The 15,895-nt window shown below is 33.1% G+C and overlaps 1 protein-coding gene across 1 annotated transcript; it reads right to left on the reverse strand.

Annotated features, from left to right (window-relative positions):
- Positions 1-3,716: 3,716 nt before the first annotated feature.
- LOC144544798 (uncharacterized) lies at positions 3,717-5,152 on the reverse strand. Its single transcript, XM_078293350.1, has 3 exons — positions 4,286-5,152; positions 3,870-4,185; positions 3,717-3,778 (listed from the first exon to the last, which is right to left on the reverse strand). The coding sequence occupies exons 1-3, from the start codon at positions 5,150-5,152 to the stop codon at positions 3,717-3,719; spliced, it is 1,245 nt and encodes a 414-aa protein (XP_078149476.1).
- Between the last annotated feature and the right edge of the window lie 10,743 nt (positions 5,153-15,895).

Consider the following 15,895-nt stretch of genomic DNA (forward strand, 5'->3'; position numbering starts at 1 on the left):
AATAACCGATCCTAATGTTTTATTGAAGCTAAAAATTATTTATTTATTTATTTGACCAGCTTCCATATATATTTTGCTGGCCAGCATCCTAAATTTTTTTTTTTTTGCACAGTAAGAAGCAATAATCAAATATCATATACACATCCTAAATTAAATATCATACACATCTTAAATTATTACAAAAAATTCATGTTCATACAAAGTTTTGTGAAGCATTACATATTATAACAAGAAATTTAAATCCAAAAAAAATTAATTAACAAACATACAAGTGACTAATTGAGCTATTTCTTCAATTAACACACATTTATGCAATTAATGTAAAGCACAGCAATAAAAAAAATCAATAATTACCTCTTTTGCAATCACATCACTTGATATTAAAAAAGATCCTAAAAATAAAAACAAAGGTAACAATTAGATGGAAAAACATTTTACAATAAAAAATACAAAAAAATGTGTTTTTAAAGTATAATAATGAGAAAATTAGATAAAGCTAATACCGTGATAGTTGATCGGCCGGATGATTAAGTAACTTGAGCGAGATGTCCTCAAGACTGTAAAACAATATACAAACACCATTAATTAATTTTTGAAACAATAAAAAAAATTAAAAACTGACACAATTGAGCCGGAGGTGCGAGAGGCTCGGCTTTGAGACGAAGAGACGAAGAGAAAGAGAGAGAGAGAGACACGGAGGAGAGGGAGAGACGGAGACAAAGAGTACTGAGGATTTGAGAGGGAGATACGGAGACACAGAGAGAGAGACGCTAAGTTGAAAATGAGAGGCGTGAAATGAAAATAAGAAGAACCCTAAGCAGGTTATATAGGGAGTTATCATTAGGATCGGTTGTTTATAAAAAACCGATCCTGATACTTTTTTTTAACCAACTTTGAAAAAAAATAGTATTAGGATCGGTTGTTTATAAAAAAGCCGATCCTAATAGTATCAGGATCGGTTTTTTATAAAAAATCGATCCTAATAGTATCAGGATCGTTTTTTTATAAAAAATCGATCCTGATACTATTTTTTTTTTTGCAAAACCAACTTTGAAAAAAAATAGTATCAAGATCGGTTTTTTATAAACAACCGATCCTGATACTATTTTTTTTCAAAGTTGGTTAAAAAAAAAGTATCATGATCGTTTTTTTATAAATAACCGATCCTGATACTATATATAAGAAAAATCATTGAGGTAAACCTCACTCATATTGATGGTCTATCAACCATCAAACGGCTACCATTTATTTTCTTTTCTGTTTGGTAATGCATGTACACGGATAAATATTAAGAAAAATGTGAAAAATATAAAAATTATTTATCTGTGTTTGTATGGCCAAATCAACTCTACTATGATCAATTTTGTACAATTTTATTATTATTAATGGCATCAAATTGTTAAATGGAATGCAGACCATTCATTTCTGCATGATCATCCAACGGTGGGTCTGTAATTAAATGGCATGTAATAATTTTTAAAATGATCAAGATATAATATGGAACATTAATAACGTAAAAGTGCCGAAGGCCCGACAACTGTAAGTTTTGATCCAACGTAAACTATTTACAGCCGTGCGATGTTGCTATATTGTTTTGCTTTGATGAACTAGTAAACGAATCCCCAATTTTATCAAATTTTATAATGGTGAAATTAATATGACATTCTTTCATTTTAACGGTTCCGATCGACCAAATACTGATGTTCGTATTCGTTTCTTCACAACCCCACATAACAAGGGTTCAAGTCCTATGTATATTATTATATGGCACAAGTCATTGATGCATCATGCATGATTGTATAAAAAAATTCAATAGTTAAAATGACTTCAAAATGAAATATCAATGTCAAATAATTAATTATATTATCACATAAATTTTAATAATATAAATTACATTAATTTTCATAAAAAAAAAATTATAATTGAACCATATGCCATATACAACAGCCATATATATATTCTATTAATCACCACACTAATTACATATAACACAAATGCCTAATTACATATACTTCTCAATATTAAAATTACAAACATAAATATTTTAAAATATTGAAAAAAAACTAATTATAAAATGAAATTTGCTATCTCAATTTTGAAGCTGTCACTGTGCCAATTTGCTTTTAATCCGAACAGAGCATTTTAGACTACATACAGCGCACCACACAAAGTTGGTTCTGCAAAAAAAAAAAAAATAGTATTAGGATTGGTTATTTGAAATAACTGATTCTAATACTATTTTTTTTTTCAAAGTTGGTTCTGCAAAAAAAAAAAAATCAGGATCGGTTTTTTCTAAAAAACCGATCCTAATACTATTTTTTTTTCAAGGTTGGTTCTGCAAAAAAAGTTGAAAAAAAATAGTATCAGGGTCGGTTTTTTATAAAAAACCGATTCTGATACTTTTTTTTTTTTTTTGCAGAACCAACTTTGAAAAAAAAAAATAGTATCAGAATCGGTTTTTTATAAAAAACCGATCCTAATACTATTTTTTTTTTTTTTTTTTTTTTGCTTTGCAGAGCCAACTTTGAAAAAAAAAAGTATTAGGATCGGTTGTTTCAAATAACCGATCCTAATAGTATCAGGATCGGTTTTTTATAAGCAACCGATCCTAATATATGCTAATTAGGATCGGGTGTTTGTTAGAATCGATCCTGATACTATCAGGATCGATTTTTAATAAGAACCGATACTAAAAGTTCATAAATTAGGATCGGTTGACCAAAAAATCCGATCTTATTAGTTTTGAGGATCAGTTTTATTAATAAAAACGATCCAGATAGGTATTAGTATCGGTTGTTTCTTATAACCGATTCAGATAGGCCGATCCTGATTCCAGTTTTTCCACTAGTGCTGCTACAGATGGCTCATTCCCAGCTGAAAATTCTGATGATGATAGGGAAAAACTGATACCAGTACATTGAAGTTTTATTTTGTTTTGTGCGTAAGAAACCGAAAAATGGTTGGTTAATGCATGTGTTTTACTGCGTTTTAAAACTTGTAATAAAATGAGAAAGACTGGCAAGGGTTAGATATCAGGCTTGTAGGTAATTTTGTAAAAATTTAAGAACCGGTATCAGTAGACTACCAAATTAAATTAAATGGAGCAGCGACTACCAAATTAAATTGTTTTTCATTTTTATTATTGAATAATAACACTAACAAAACATATACATATATACATACATTCATGTTTGGAATTCTGGAACAACAGTTCAAGAAAATGGAGCTTATAATTAGTAATAATCTGACAGACTGACGAAAAAATTTGTCATATGCAGAACTAATTAAGGCATGTTCTAATTCACTAAAATTGCAAACTATTGCCATGTCGTGCGCTGTCCTGGCTCACACCGCTTTATATGTACCTGTAGTTTCTCCCCTTTTCTCATCGTCCTTGTTCGACAGCACTGTCTTCTTGGTGCCTAAAAATGATCCAAAAAAAATTCTCCTAATCAACCATACACTGACAGATAAGAGGTTTTCTGGTATATATTAATTCTTTTGATTGCTTAGAGGGAGGGGCACAACAAAAACAGTAGGGGAAATTGCAATACAGTTTAAAATATATAAAGATATAGATATACAAAAAGAAACCAAGAGCAAAATTACCCGCTTCCAATCGGCTGGGTCCATCTTTGCTGCATACACAGTCACAGTCTCAACCTTTAATGCCTCAGTAAAACTTGGCAACTTGCAAGTACTGGTAACATTGTCAGTTATGTTTCTTGAATATTCTGTGATAGTTCGAACAATTTTTCCGTTTCTACCTGTCTCCGCTCTGGCATGGTTCAAGAAAAATATTAAAGGTAGCTCACATGATTGGTTCAGATCCACTGGTCTAGTGTCGAAGTTGAAAGGCCCTAGATTACGGGTCCTCCAAGTTCGAAATGTCATGAGGGGCTTAGCTAACTCCTTGGGGGAAACTTCCTGTGGGTAAACTTGCACCGAGTAGCCCCACGAAACCGACACAGACCAGTTTGTGCTCAGCCCCTGCTCATAACAGATTGTCTGCTGCAGGATCCTGCTTGGGTCATGCCGGGAAACATCGACCAGAGACTTGGCAGCTTCTACTTGTGTCGCCCAATGTGGCGAGATGGGTTTTACATGGCCCAAGTGGTTCAGAGACAGCAATGGCGCAACAGGATGCGCTGCGAGCAGTCCATATATATCGTCCTGCAAATCAACCTACAATTGCATACAAATAAAATGTTGATTGGCAAGTATTAATTAGCCATAAATTTTATTAATTGTACATATATACACTAAGATATAGTAAGCAATGTACCTGGTGAAATCCCGGTTCGATGGTTAGGGTGACTCCTAGCTCGCTTATACAGGATTGAACACGCTCATCACCTCCATATAAGCTCACAGAACGTTCGAGACAGCCATCCATTGTTTCTGCCAGCTCAGCTGCAATGTTACGACTAACCACAAAACCGGCCCCACCATACGCTACACTGTATGAGTGCTGCATGGTCTGCTCTACACTCTCTGAGATCGATCCAATGTAGTACATATCCTCATGATTGTACTTATTCAGCATGGCCACCAGGTTCTCCGGGAAGAACACAGTACCATCATCCCCTATCACAAACCATCTAACATCTCTAGAGACCGGTTCGGCCATCACAGCTCGGTAAGACTCCACCACAGTTCGAGCAATCCTAGCAGTTGCTGGAAAAATACTACCCGCTTTACTTGAGTAATTGAAGGTTGAAACACGGTATGGAGAACATGTGTGTGGCCAAGTGCTATCTGCCGGTGGCTCCTTGTCCATCCAAACATAACCGTGCATTTCCCCTGGTCGCCACCACAACTCGTTGTACGGTCGCTGTCGGTCCCATGCTTCATCTGAACTGCCTATACCAAATTCAATGTGCGAGAGATCTGTTGTGGCGAAGGATGACTTGTCCCTGTCTGTATCAGCTGTGAGATTAGCAGAAGCAAAACATGCACTCCGGCCGGTCAAGTCGCAAAATGCCGCTGGGTGCAAGAAGAATGAGTATACATAGGAAAGGAGAGAGAATGCAACAAGGCTGCAGATTGAACTGCGGACCCAAAACCGACGTTGCTGCCTGGCTTCGTCTGATCTAGGGAAAGATATTTGTTGAAAATTTTGAATTATTCCCCCTTCCGCTCGGCTCTGCATTCTTCCTAAATTAGATTTTGAGGTTTGGAATTTTGGGGAGATAACAATGAGATTAGATAATTAATTAATTAGTTAACGATGACGGAGTTACAGAAATGCTTAGTCATGATCAAATTTGTTTTATGACTTTGGAACCAGCAATAATTATTCTTTTTGTTGTTAGAATAGAGTATTCAATTCATTGACTTCTAAATAAATCTAAATGGTATATGGTACCCGGAATTTGACCCAGATTCCTTGATCAGCTGCTCCCAAGTTAGCGCAGGCCCCTAATAGGCTAATCCACTGGTTCTTGGTCTCTGCCATTCCTCGCGTACACACTAATCATAGTCTCCAAGTAGCCATACTCCTCTCAAGCATTTTATCGAACCGTGCTCTTGCCTCATCAACCTGACCAGTTCTTCCCAAACCCGTAACCATTGAATTGTATGAAAGAACATCAAAATCCACACATTCATCAAACAGAACAAACCCTTCCATTACATAACCACCTGTAGCATAGATAGCCATCATGGCATTGCGCACGTAGATATCACCAACCAACCCCAGCTTCACCTCCATGGCATGAAGCTCTGTGCCACTGCGCACCCAGCCCAACCGAATAGCATTTCAACAAACACCTAGCTTCTCCCACACATGATAGTTTGGTTCTTTAGTTGAAACTTGAAAGGATACCACCAACTACTATCAAAGCTAGAGGTAACCCCTTACATTTTTTTGATAGTTTGTCTGCAAGCTCAAGGAGATCGCCAGGGCATTCTTCATTTGGTTCTTGATACGGGAGAGCCTTTTTGAGGAGGAGATCTAGGCTTATCCTATCATCTAAAAAGCTTAGTTCATATGGTGCCATTTTGTAGTCGGCTGATTTAGCAACATCGATAGACCTACTAGTCATCAAAACATGGCTCCTGTTCTTAACATCAGGCAATGCATGTTTCAGTTGATTCCACAAATCAACCTTCCACACATCATCTAAAATAATCAGATATCTTCTGTGGCTTAAAAAACTTTTGAGCTCGTTGATTAAATCTCCCACATCTTAGTTCTTAGGTACAGAATCTTTGAGCTGGAGTAGCATCTTTCTCAAGAGATCAATCAGATTGAATGTTGGAGAGATTGACAACATTATATGATACTCGAAATATGCCCTAGCACTAATTAAAAAAGCAAACAAGATATACTATTAGATTGGGTTTAGAACAATAATCATTGTTGCCACTATGTATTACTAAAATCTCAGCAATTAAGGAGCAATAAATTGAAGGAAATGTTCCAATAATTATTTAAATTTGTACAGGGACATAATTATTTCTTCAAATTACTATATATCTAAATTTTCCAACCACTATAATTTTTGTACAGAATTATGTAGATCTTTCAATAATCATTGTTGCAATTAGTTTTTTTATTTCTGTAAACATTAGATAATATTATTAACAAATTAATAATTAAGTTATGAGATAGCTGCAAAGACATCTATCTAGGAGCGCCCAAATCAAAAGACCATTTGCTATGGCTAATAAAAATGATATGAGTGAGGCTATTGTAGTATGCATAGTACGGATCGACCCGTGCTATAGATTTATATTTCTATTTTCAAAGTTTGGATAGTAGATCTAAATTGTTAAACATAGATAATTTTCATATGAAAAGATACTTGTAAACCAAATTTTATATTTTTAGAATTTTTTTACTATTTTTTTACTATATTTTGGATAGTCCAGAATTTTCAAATCAAGTGATTTTCTACCTATCTAACAAAATGTAAAATTTTGTCTGCAAGTGTCTTTTCATATGGAGATTATATTTAACAGTTCAAATCAACTATTTGAACTATAAAAGCAGAGAATGAAGAGTCCATAGCGCGGACTGTTGTGTAATATGCATATTACCATAACCTCACTCGAGTGATATTATTATCATCATCATCACCATCATCATTAATATAATTATTGTTTGAATAAGCAGTTAGATCAACTATTAGATCTTCAAAATTATAATTTATAGTAGTAGTACTAGTTGATTGGTACCATATATACATAGCAACTTAGTCTAACTCTTACTTATTCATGCTGCTATATATTGTGGCAATTATTTATCTCATGAAAACATAGTTGAAAAAGAAAAATCTGCACTTGCCTTCTGTATACAATTTGTGCAAGGGTGCTCTTTCCTAGACCGCCGGTACCCACGATGGTTATGATGGCTCTCCTTGGGGTTTCCTCAGCACGCAAAAGCTTGAGAATGTTGTTCTTGTCAGCTTGCAGGCCTACGACTTCTGTGTCGTCTACTTATTGATAAATAGCTCTCCGAACAGGCATTATGACCGCCTCTCCCACAATGTCTTGTAGGGCTATGATTCCGTAGACGATCCTGCTCTTAGAAATCCCTTCGAGTTCATGTTGAATGTTATCAAACTCAGTGCCAAGGTTGTGGAGAATACGCATCTTTGGGGGTTTGTTCCACAGCTTCTTGACTATTTGCAAAAAGCTGCGATTTTTGTGGTAGTTATCTTCATATTCAAGAAAGAACATGTCTATTGCATCCTCAATCCGGTATGCCACATCACGTAGCTCATTCATCCAATTATGCACCCTCTCATCTCCTTTGCGTTTGGAGTCTGCATCTCTCAGGCAGCATTGGATTCGGGTTAGTTCTCGCTGCACCCGTTCAACTTTTGTCCCAACCCCACCCAAGAACTCCATTTCTTTCATGATGATATTGGCAAGCTTGCCCAGCGCAAATACCACAGCCGCTTCAGCCATCTCTCTCTCACTCGCTTTCAAAGATGGTCTAATTGCAAGAATAAATTTTATTAATTTGTGGCCTGCTTGTGCTGAAATAATTTTTCGAGAATCATTTCCCATCAGTCTTTGTTGGAAGTTGTACATCGTTATTTTATTTTTTATATGTTTGTGGAATGCGGAAATGACTTAAATGGGGCCAACGCGCATTTACGGGACCAAGTTGTAAGAAGTCAATGGTTTTTGCCTTTATTGCGGAATATTTTGCTCTAAGAAAACTTATGTTGTAGCTTAATTCGTAAGATGGTTATATACACATCAAGCAACTCTGATATATAGTTGGAGTTGGTTCGATGTGAATCTTGATACTGATCAACGGTTTTGATCGGGTCACTAGTGGAAAAACATGAATCAGGATCCGTTATATACACATATCAGTATCGGAATCCAACCGATCCTGATGAAGGCGATACTGATACTATCAGGATCGGTTTTATATTTTTAAAGAACCGATCCAAATAGAAACTATTAGGATCGGTTTTTTAATAAAACCGATCTTAATAGTTGTTATCTAGATCGGTTTTGACTAAGAACCGATTCCGATACGTACTATCAAGATCGGCTTTTATATAAGAACCGATCTTGATAGTATTTTCGAATTTTTTTTAAAATTACATAACAACCGATCCTGATACGTACTATCAAGATCGGTTTTTATATAAAACCGATCTTGATAGTATTTCGGATCATAATTCAAAAAAAAAAAAAAAAAAACTTTTAGGATCGGTTTTTAAATAAAAACCGATCCTAAAAGTTTTTTTTTTTTTTTTTCAAATTAGGATCGGTTATTTTAAACAACTGATCCTAATAGTAGTAATCTGGATCGGTTGTTTAAAATAACCAATCCTGATGTTTTATTGAAGCTAAAAAAAATATTTTTATTTATTTGACCAGCTTCCATATATATTTTGCTGGCCAGCATCCTAAATTTCTTTTTTTGCACAGTAAGAAGCAATAATCAATTAAATATCATATACACATTCTAAATTAATTATCATACACATCTTAAACTATTACAAAAAATTCATGTACTTCATACAAAGTTTTGTGAAGCATTACATATTATAACAAGAAATTTAAATCCAAAAAAAAATTAATTAACAAACATACAATTGACTAATTGGGCTATTTCTTCAATTAACACACATTTATACAATATACACATTTATGCAATTAATGTAAACCACAACAATAAAAAAATCAATAATTACCTCTTTTGCAATCACATCACTTGAGATTAAAAAAGACCCTAAAAACAAAAACAAAGGTAACAATTAGATGGAAAAACATTTTCCAATAAAAAATACAAAAAAATGTGTTTTAAAAGTATAATAATGAGAAAATTAGATAAAGCTAATACCATAATAGTTGATCGGCCGGATGATTAAGTAACTTGAGAGAGATGTCCTCAAAACTGTAAAACAATATACAAACACCATTAATTAATTTTTGAAACAATAAAAAAAATTAAAAACTGGCACAATTGAGCCGGAGGTGCGAGAGGCTCGGATTTGAGAGGAAGAGACGGAGAGAAAGAGAGAGAGAGACACGGAGGAGAGGGAGAGACGAAGACAGAGAGAGAGAGAGAGACAGGGTACTGAGGATTTGAGAGGGAGATACGGAGACAGAGACAGAGACGCTAAATTGAAAATGAGAGGCGCGAAATGAAAATAAGAAGAACCCTAGCTAAGCTGGTTATATAGGAAGTTATCATTAGGATCGGTTGTTTATAAAGAACCGATCCTAATAGTATTAGGATCGGTTTTTATAAAAAAACCGATCCTAATAGTATTAGGATCGGTTTTTATAAAAAAACCGATCCTGATAGTATCTGGATCGGTTTTTAGCAATAAAACCGATCCAAATAGTTTTTTTTCTTTTATTTGGAAAATCTTTTCATATGGTTATGTTTAAATAAATATAAAAAATTACATATTAGAAATATAAGTTAATTATTTAATATAAATTTTATTTAATTTTCAAATTCTACTTAAATAATATTAAACAGCAGATAGGTACTATTTGACATTGATATTTCATTAATGTAATTTTGATGAAAATTAATGTAATTTATATTATTAAAATTTATGTGATAATATAATTAATTATTTGACATTGATATTTCATTTTGAAGTCATTTTGACTATTGAATTTTTTTATACAATCATGCATGATGCATCAATGACTTGTGCCATATAATAATATACATAGGACTTGAACCCTTGTTGTGTGGGGTTGTGAAGGAACGAATACGAACATTAGCATTTGGTCGATCGGAACCGTTAAAATGAAAGAATGTCATATTAATTTCACCATTATAAAATTTGATACAATTCGGGATTCATTTACTAGTTCATCAAAGCAAAACAATATAGCAACATCGCACGGCCGTAAATAGTTTACGTTGGATCAAGACTTACAGTTGTCGGGCCTTCGGCACTTTTACGTTATTAATGTTCCATGTTATATCTTGATCATTTTAAAAATTATTACATGTCATTTAATTACAGACCCACCGTTGGATGATCATGCAAAAATGAACGGTCTGCATTCCATTTAACTATCTGGATCGGTTTTATTGCTAAAAACCGATCCAGATACTATCAGGATCGGTTTTTAGAAATAAAACTGATCCAGATACTATCAGGATCGGTTTTTAGAAATAAAACCGATCCTGATACAATTTTTTTTTTCAAAGTTGGTTCTGCAAAAAAAAAAAAAAAAAATCAGGGTCGGTTTTTTATAAAAAACCGATCCTAATAGTATCAGGATCGGTTTTTTATAAAAAAACCGACCCTGATTATTTTTTTTTTTTTTTTTTTTTTTTAGCAGAACCAATTTATAAAAAAAAAATTGTATCAGGATCAGTTGTTCTAAACAACCGATCCTAATAGTTAAACTATTAGGATCGGTTGTTTAGAAAAACCGATCATGATAGTATCAGGATCAGTTGTTCTAAACAACCGATCCTAATAGTTTAACTATTAGGATCGGTTTTTTAGAACAACCGATCCTGATAGTTCACAAATGAGGATCGGTTGACTAAAAAACCCGATCTAACTAGTTTTTAGGATCGGTTTTGTTCAGAAAACCGATCCAGATAGGTATTAGTATCGGTTGTTTCATATAACCGATCCAGATAGGCCGATGCTGATTCATGTTTTTCCACTAGTGGGTATCAGACTATCTCCGATCTGAACTCGATTGAATCGACTGAATAAACAAATAAAGTGTGTGGATCTCGAACTGAATGAATTATATACAAATCAGCATTTGGCAGTGCACCACGGACTACCACATGATCAACTGAATTAATTAAAAGTAAATTAATATTCAATTAAGTTTGGCGCGCAGTGTGCCACGGACAAATTAAATATCTTGAAATGGCAATTTTGAGGAACAATTAAGTTTTTAAAATTTAAACACACCAACAAATTAATTACTTTCCAAGTTTCCATTACATATGGAGGAGAAAAAATATGTTGCATGGATATGGGTACATGTATCATATCGGATACGATACGGGATACGGCGATACAATATGAGTATCAATACGGCAATACGATACGTATCAAATGCGGGTATGGGACTAAATATGAAGTATTGGAGCAACATAGGAAAAAAGTATATATGACGACTTAATTTGGGGGTTCCATTATTTTTACCCATTATTATAAACGACAAAGTTGTGGATAGATCAGTTTTTTAAGAAAAAATATTAATAATTTTATATGCATGGTATAGCGTAAAAGGCTGCAAAAGATGGGAAATATAACATTAATGAAATATCGCTCAAAGGAATAACAGAATGAACTAATTTTTGGATCATAAAGAAAATTACAATGAATCACAAGCTTGATGCAAATCTTTAATGCCCTTAGGACCGCATATCATCAATAAAATTAGTAATAATGTTTTAGAATATAACCAAAAATAAAATGCTCGAAATTTTTTTGAGTTTATGAAGGTTTCAATGCCAACCAAATTAAGGTAATGGCTGGTATACCAACGGTTTCTGAAAGAATGTTAATATTTTTTAATTTCTTATTGAGAAGTAGGATATATTTTTAATAATATTTTCGTAAATAAATTTTTTTATCGATTTATCCTCGGCAATAGTCAGTTTTTATCATCAAGAATACCTCTATATTCTTATATATATATATATAGAGAGAGAGAGAGGGGCTAATATGCATTCGGTTGCATATGGACCGAAGTGCTACCGGTCCAAATTTGATTTTTCAAAATCCAAACGGTCAATCTGAACCGTTCATCTTGTTCTCCGTATTAATATGTGCTTGGAGACCAAATTTTATATTTTTCTGAATTTTTTTATTATTTATTAAGTATTTTACAAAATTGTTGATCCAACGGTGGCTTAACAAAACAGTAAAATCAGCAGCCACCGTTGAATCAACAATTTTGTAAAATACTTAATAAATAGTAAAAAAATTCAGAAAAATATAAAATTTGGTCTCCAAGCACATATTAATATGGAGAACAAGATGAATGGTTCAGATTGACCGTTTGGATTTTGAAAAATCAAATTTGGACCGGTAGCACTTCGGTCCATATGCAACCGAATGCATATTAGCCTCTCTCTCTCTCTATATATATATATATATATATATATATATAGTTATATATATATATATAGAGTGTGACTAATATGCATTCGGTAGCACTTCAGCCGAAGTGCTACCGATTCATTTTCCGATTTTTAAAGTCCAAATGATCGATCCAAACCGTTAGATGTCATCTACATATTAAAATGTGCTTGGAGATCAAATTTTACATTTTTTGGAATTTTTTTACTATTTATTAAGCCACTTTGAAAATCGCTGATCCAACGGTAGCTTCTGATTTTTACTGTTTGGCAAGCCACCGTTGGATCAACGATTTTCAAAGTGGCTTAATAAATAGTAAAAAAATTCCAAAAAATGTAAAATTTGATCTCCAAGCACATTTTAATATGGAGATGACATGTAACGGTTTGGATCGATCATTTGGACTTTAAAAATCAGAAAATGAATCTGTAGCACTTCGGCCGAAGTGCTACCGAATGCATATTAGTCACACTCTATATATATATATATATATAGATATATAGAGATGGGCTATGGTGCATTGCAATGCATAGGCCATGGTGTGCATTGGACCATAAATCACCGATTCAAAGTCCAAATGACCGATCCAAACCGTTCATCTTGTTCTCCATATTAATATGTGCTTGGAGACCAAATTTTACATTTTTTGGAATTTTTTTACTATTTATTAAGCCACTTTGAAAATCGCTGATCCAACGGTGGCTTCTGATTTTACTGTTCCAAACAGTCACCGTTGGATCAGCGATTTTCAAAGTGGCTTAATAAATAGTAAAAAAATTCCAAAAAATGTAAAATTTGGTCTCCAAGCACATATTAATATGGAGAACAAGATGAACGGTTTGGATCGGTCATTTGGACTTTGAATCGGTGATTTATGGTCCAATGCACACCATGGCCTATGCATGGCAATGCACCATAGCCCATCTCTAGATATATATATATATATAGATATATATCTATATATCTATATATAGATATATATCTATATATCTATATATAGATATATAGATATATATATATATATATATATATATATATATATATAGAGTTAGGCTGGGGTGCTATGGATAGCATAGTGGCCTCTATGCTACGGCTCAATATTCGAGTTTTCAAAATCCAAAGGGTCGATCCGAACCGTTCATCTTATTCTCCATATTAATATCTGCTTGGAGACCAAATTTTACATTTTTCTGAATTTTTTTACTATTTATTAAGTATTTTACAAAATTGTTGATCCAACGGTGGCTGCACAAACAGTAAAACCGTTAGATTAGCGATTTTCAAAGTGGCTTAATAAATAGTAAAAAAATTCAGAAAAATGTAAAATTTGGTCTCCAAGCAGATATTAATATGGAGAATAAGATGAACAGTTCGGATCGACCGTTTGGATTTTGAAAACTCGAATATTGAGCCGTAGCATAGAGGCCTCTATGCTACGGCTCAATATTCGAGTTTTCAAAATCCAAACGGTCGATCCGAACTGTTCATCTTATTCTCCATATTAATATCTGCTTGGAGACCAAATTTTACATTTTTCTGAATTTTTTTACTATTTATTAAGTATTTTACAAAATTGTTGATCCAACGGTGGCTGCACAAAACAGTAAAACCGTTGGATTAGCGATTTTTAAAGTGACTTAATAAATAGTAAAAAAATTCAGAAAATTATAAAATTTGGTCTCCAAGCAGATATTAATATGGAGAATAAGATGAACGGTTCGGATCAACCGTTTGGATTTTGGAAACTTGAATATTGAGCCGTAGCATAGAGGCCTCTATGCTATCCATAGCACCCCAGCCTTACTCTCTCTCTATATATATATATATATATGGGCTATGGTGCATTGCAATGCATGGAGGAGTTTGTACATTGGACCATAAATCTAAAATTCAAAATCCAAATGGCCGATCCAAACCGTTCATCTTGTTCTCCATATTAATATGTGCTTGGAGACCAAATTTTACATTTTTCTGAATTTGTTTACTATTTATTAAGTATTTTACAAAATTGTTGATCCAACGGTGGCTGCTGATTTTACTGTTTTGTTAAACCACCGTTGGATCAACAATTTTGTAAAATACTTAATAAATAGTAAACAAATTCAGAAAAATGTAAAATTTGGTCTCCAAGCACATATTAATATGGAGAACAAGATGAACGGTTTGGATCGGCCATTTGGATTTTGAATTTTAGATTTATGGTCCAATGTACAAACTTCTTCATGCATTGCAATGCACCATAGCCCATCTCTCTCTCTCTCTCTCTCTCTCTATATATATATATATATATATATATAATAATAATAATAATAATAATAATAATAATAATAATAATAATAAGGTTACCATATATTACAATACATAGGCATATTTGTGCATTGGACGATAAATCATCGGATTAAAAGTCTAAATGACCAATCCAAACTGTTCATCTTGTGCTCCATATTAATATATGTGCTTGGAGACCAAATTTTATATTTTATGAAAAAAATTTACTATTTATTAGAGGAGGGTTCCAATGCCTCATTTTTTTCATACCTCATCATACCTCATATTTTATATTTTTGTTTTCAAAGTCCAAATTGTCGATCCGAACCGTTCAACAAAATATTTATACTAAAATATGCATGGAGATGAAATTTTATATTTTTTGGAATTTTTTTGCTATTTTTTTAAGATAGGTACGACATCACTGTTTTTGAATCGTTAAAAAAATAGTGATTTTCTACCCATCTTAAAAAATAGTAAAAAAATTTCAAAAATTATAAAATTTGATCCCTAACCATATTTTAGTATGGATATCATGTTGAACGGTTCGGATCGACAATTTAGACTTTGAATATGAAGAAAATGAAGATATAAAATATAAGGTATGATGAGGTATAAAAAAATGAGGCATTGGAACCCTCCTCTATTTATTAAACCACTTTGAAAATCGCTGATCCAACGGTGTATTTTGATTTTACTGTTACCGTTGGATCAGCGATTTTCAAAGTGGCTTAATAAATAGTAAAAAAAATTCAAAAAATGTAAAATTTGGTCTCCAAGCACATATTACTATGGAGAACAAGATGAATGATTTGGATCGATCATTTGGACTTTGAATTCGGTGACTATAGTCCGATGCACAAAAATGTCTATACCTATGCATTGAATTATTTTGGTTTAAATGGTTCGGTTCGGTTTAGACTTTTCAAAACCGACTAAATCAAACCAACCGAATTATATTGGTTCAAGTATAATTTATATTTTCTTTGGTTCAATTATTACTTCATTCATTTCATTTTAGTTGAAATATTTAAAAACATCTACATATTTTGTATGGAATTGAA

Source organism: Carex rostrata, chromosome 27 (genome assembly GCF_964058835.1).
Source record: "Carex rostrata chromosome 27, lpCarRost1.2, whole genome shotgun sequence".
Lineage (NCBI taxonomy): Eukaryota > Viridiplantae > Streptophyta > Magnoliopsida > Poales > Cyperaceae > Carex > Carex rostrata.

Coding starts and splice junctions, on each gene's coding strand:
- LOC144544798 (XM_078293350.1), bottom strand. CDS start 5,152: ATGCAGAGCCGAGCGGAAGGGGGAATAATTCAAAATTTTCAACAAATA. Junction 4,186..4,285: donor TCGAACCGGGATTTCACCAG/GTACATTGCTTA, acceptor ATGCAATTGTAG/GTTGATTTGCAGGACGATAT. Junction 3,779..3,869: donor ATTTCGAACTTGGAGGACCC/GTAATCTAGGGC, acceptor GAACCATGCCAG/AGCGGAGACAGGTAGAAACG.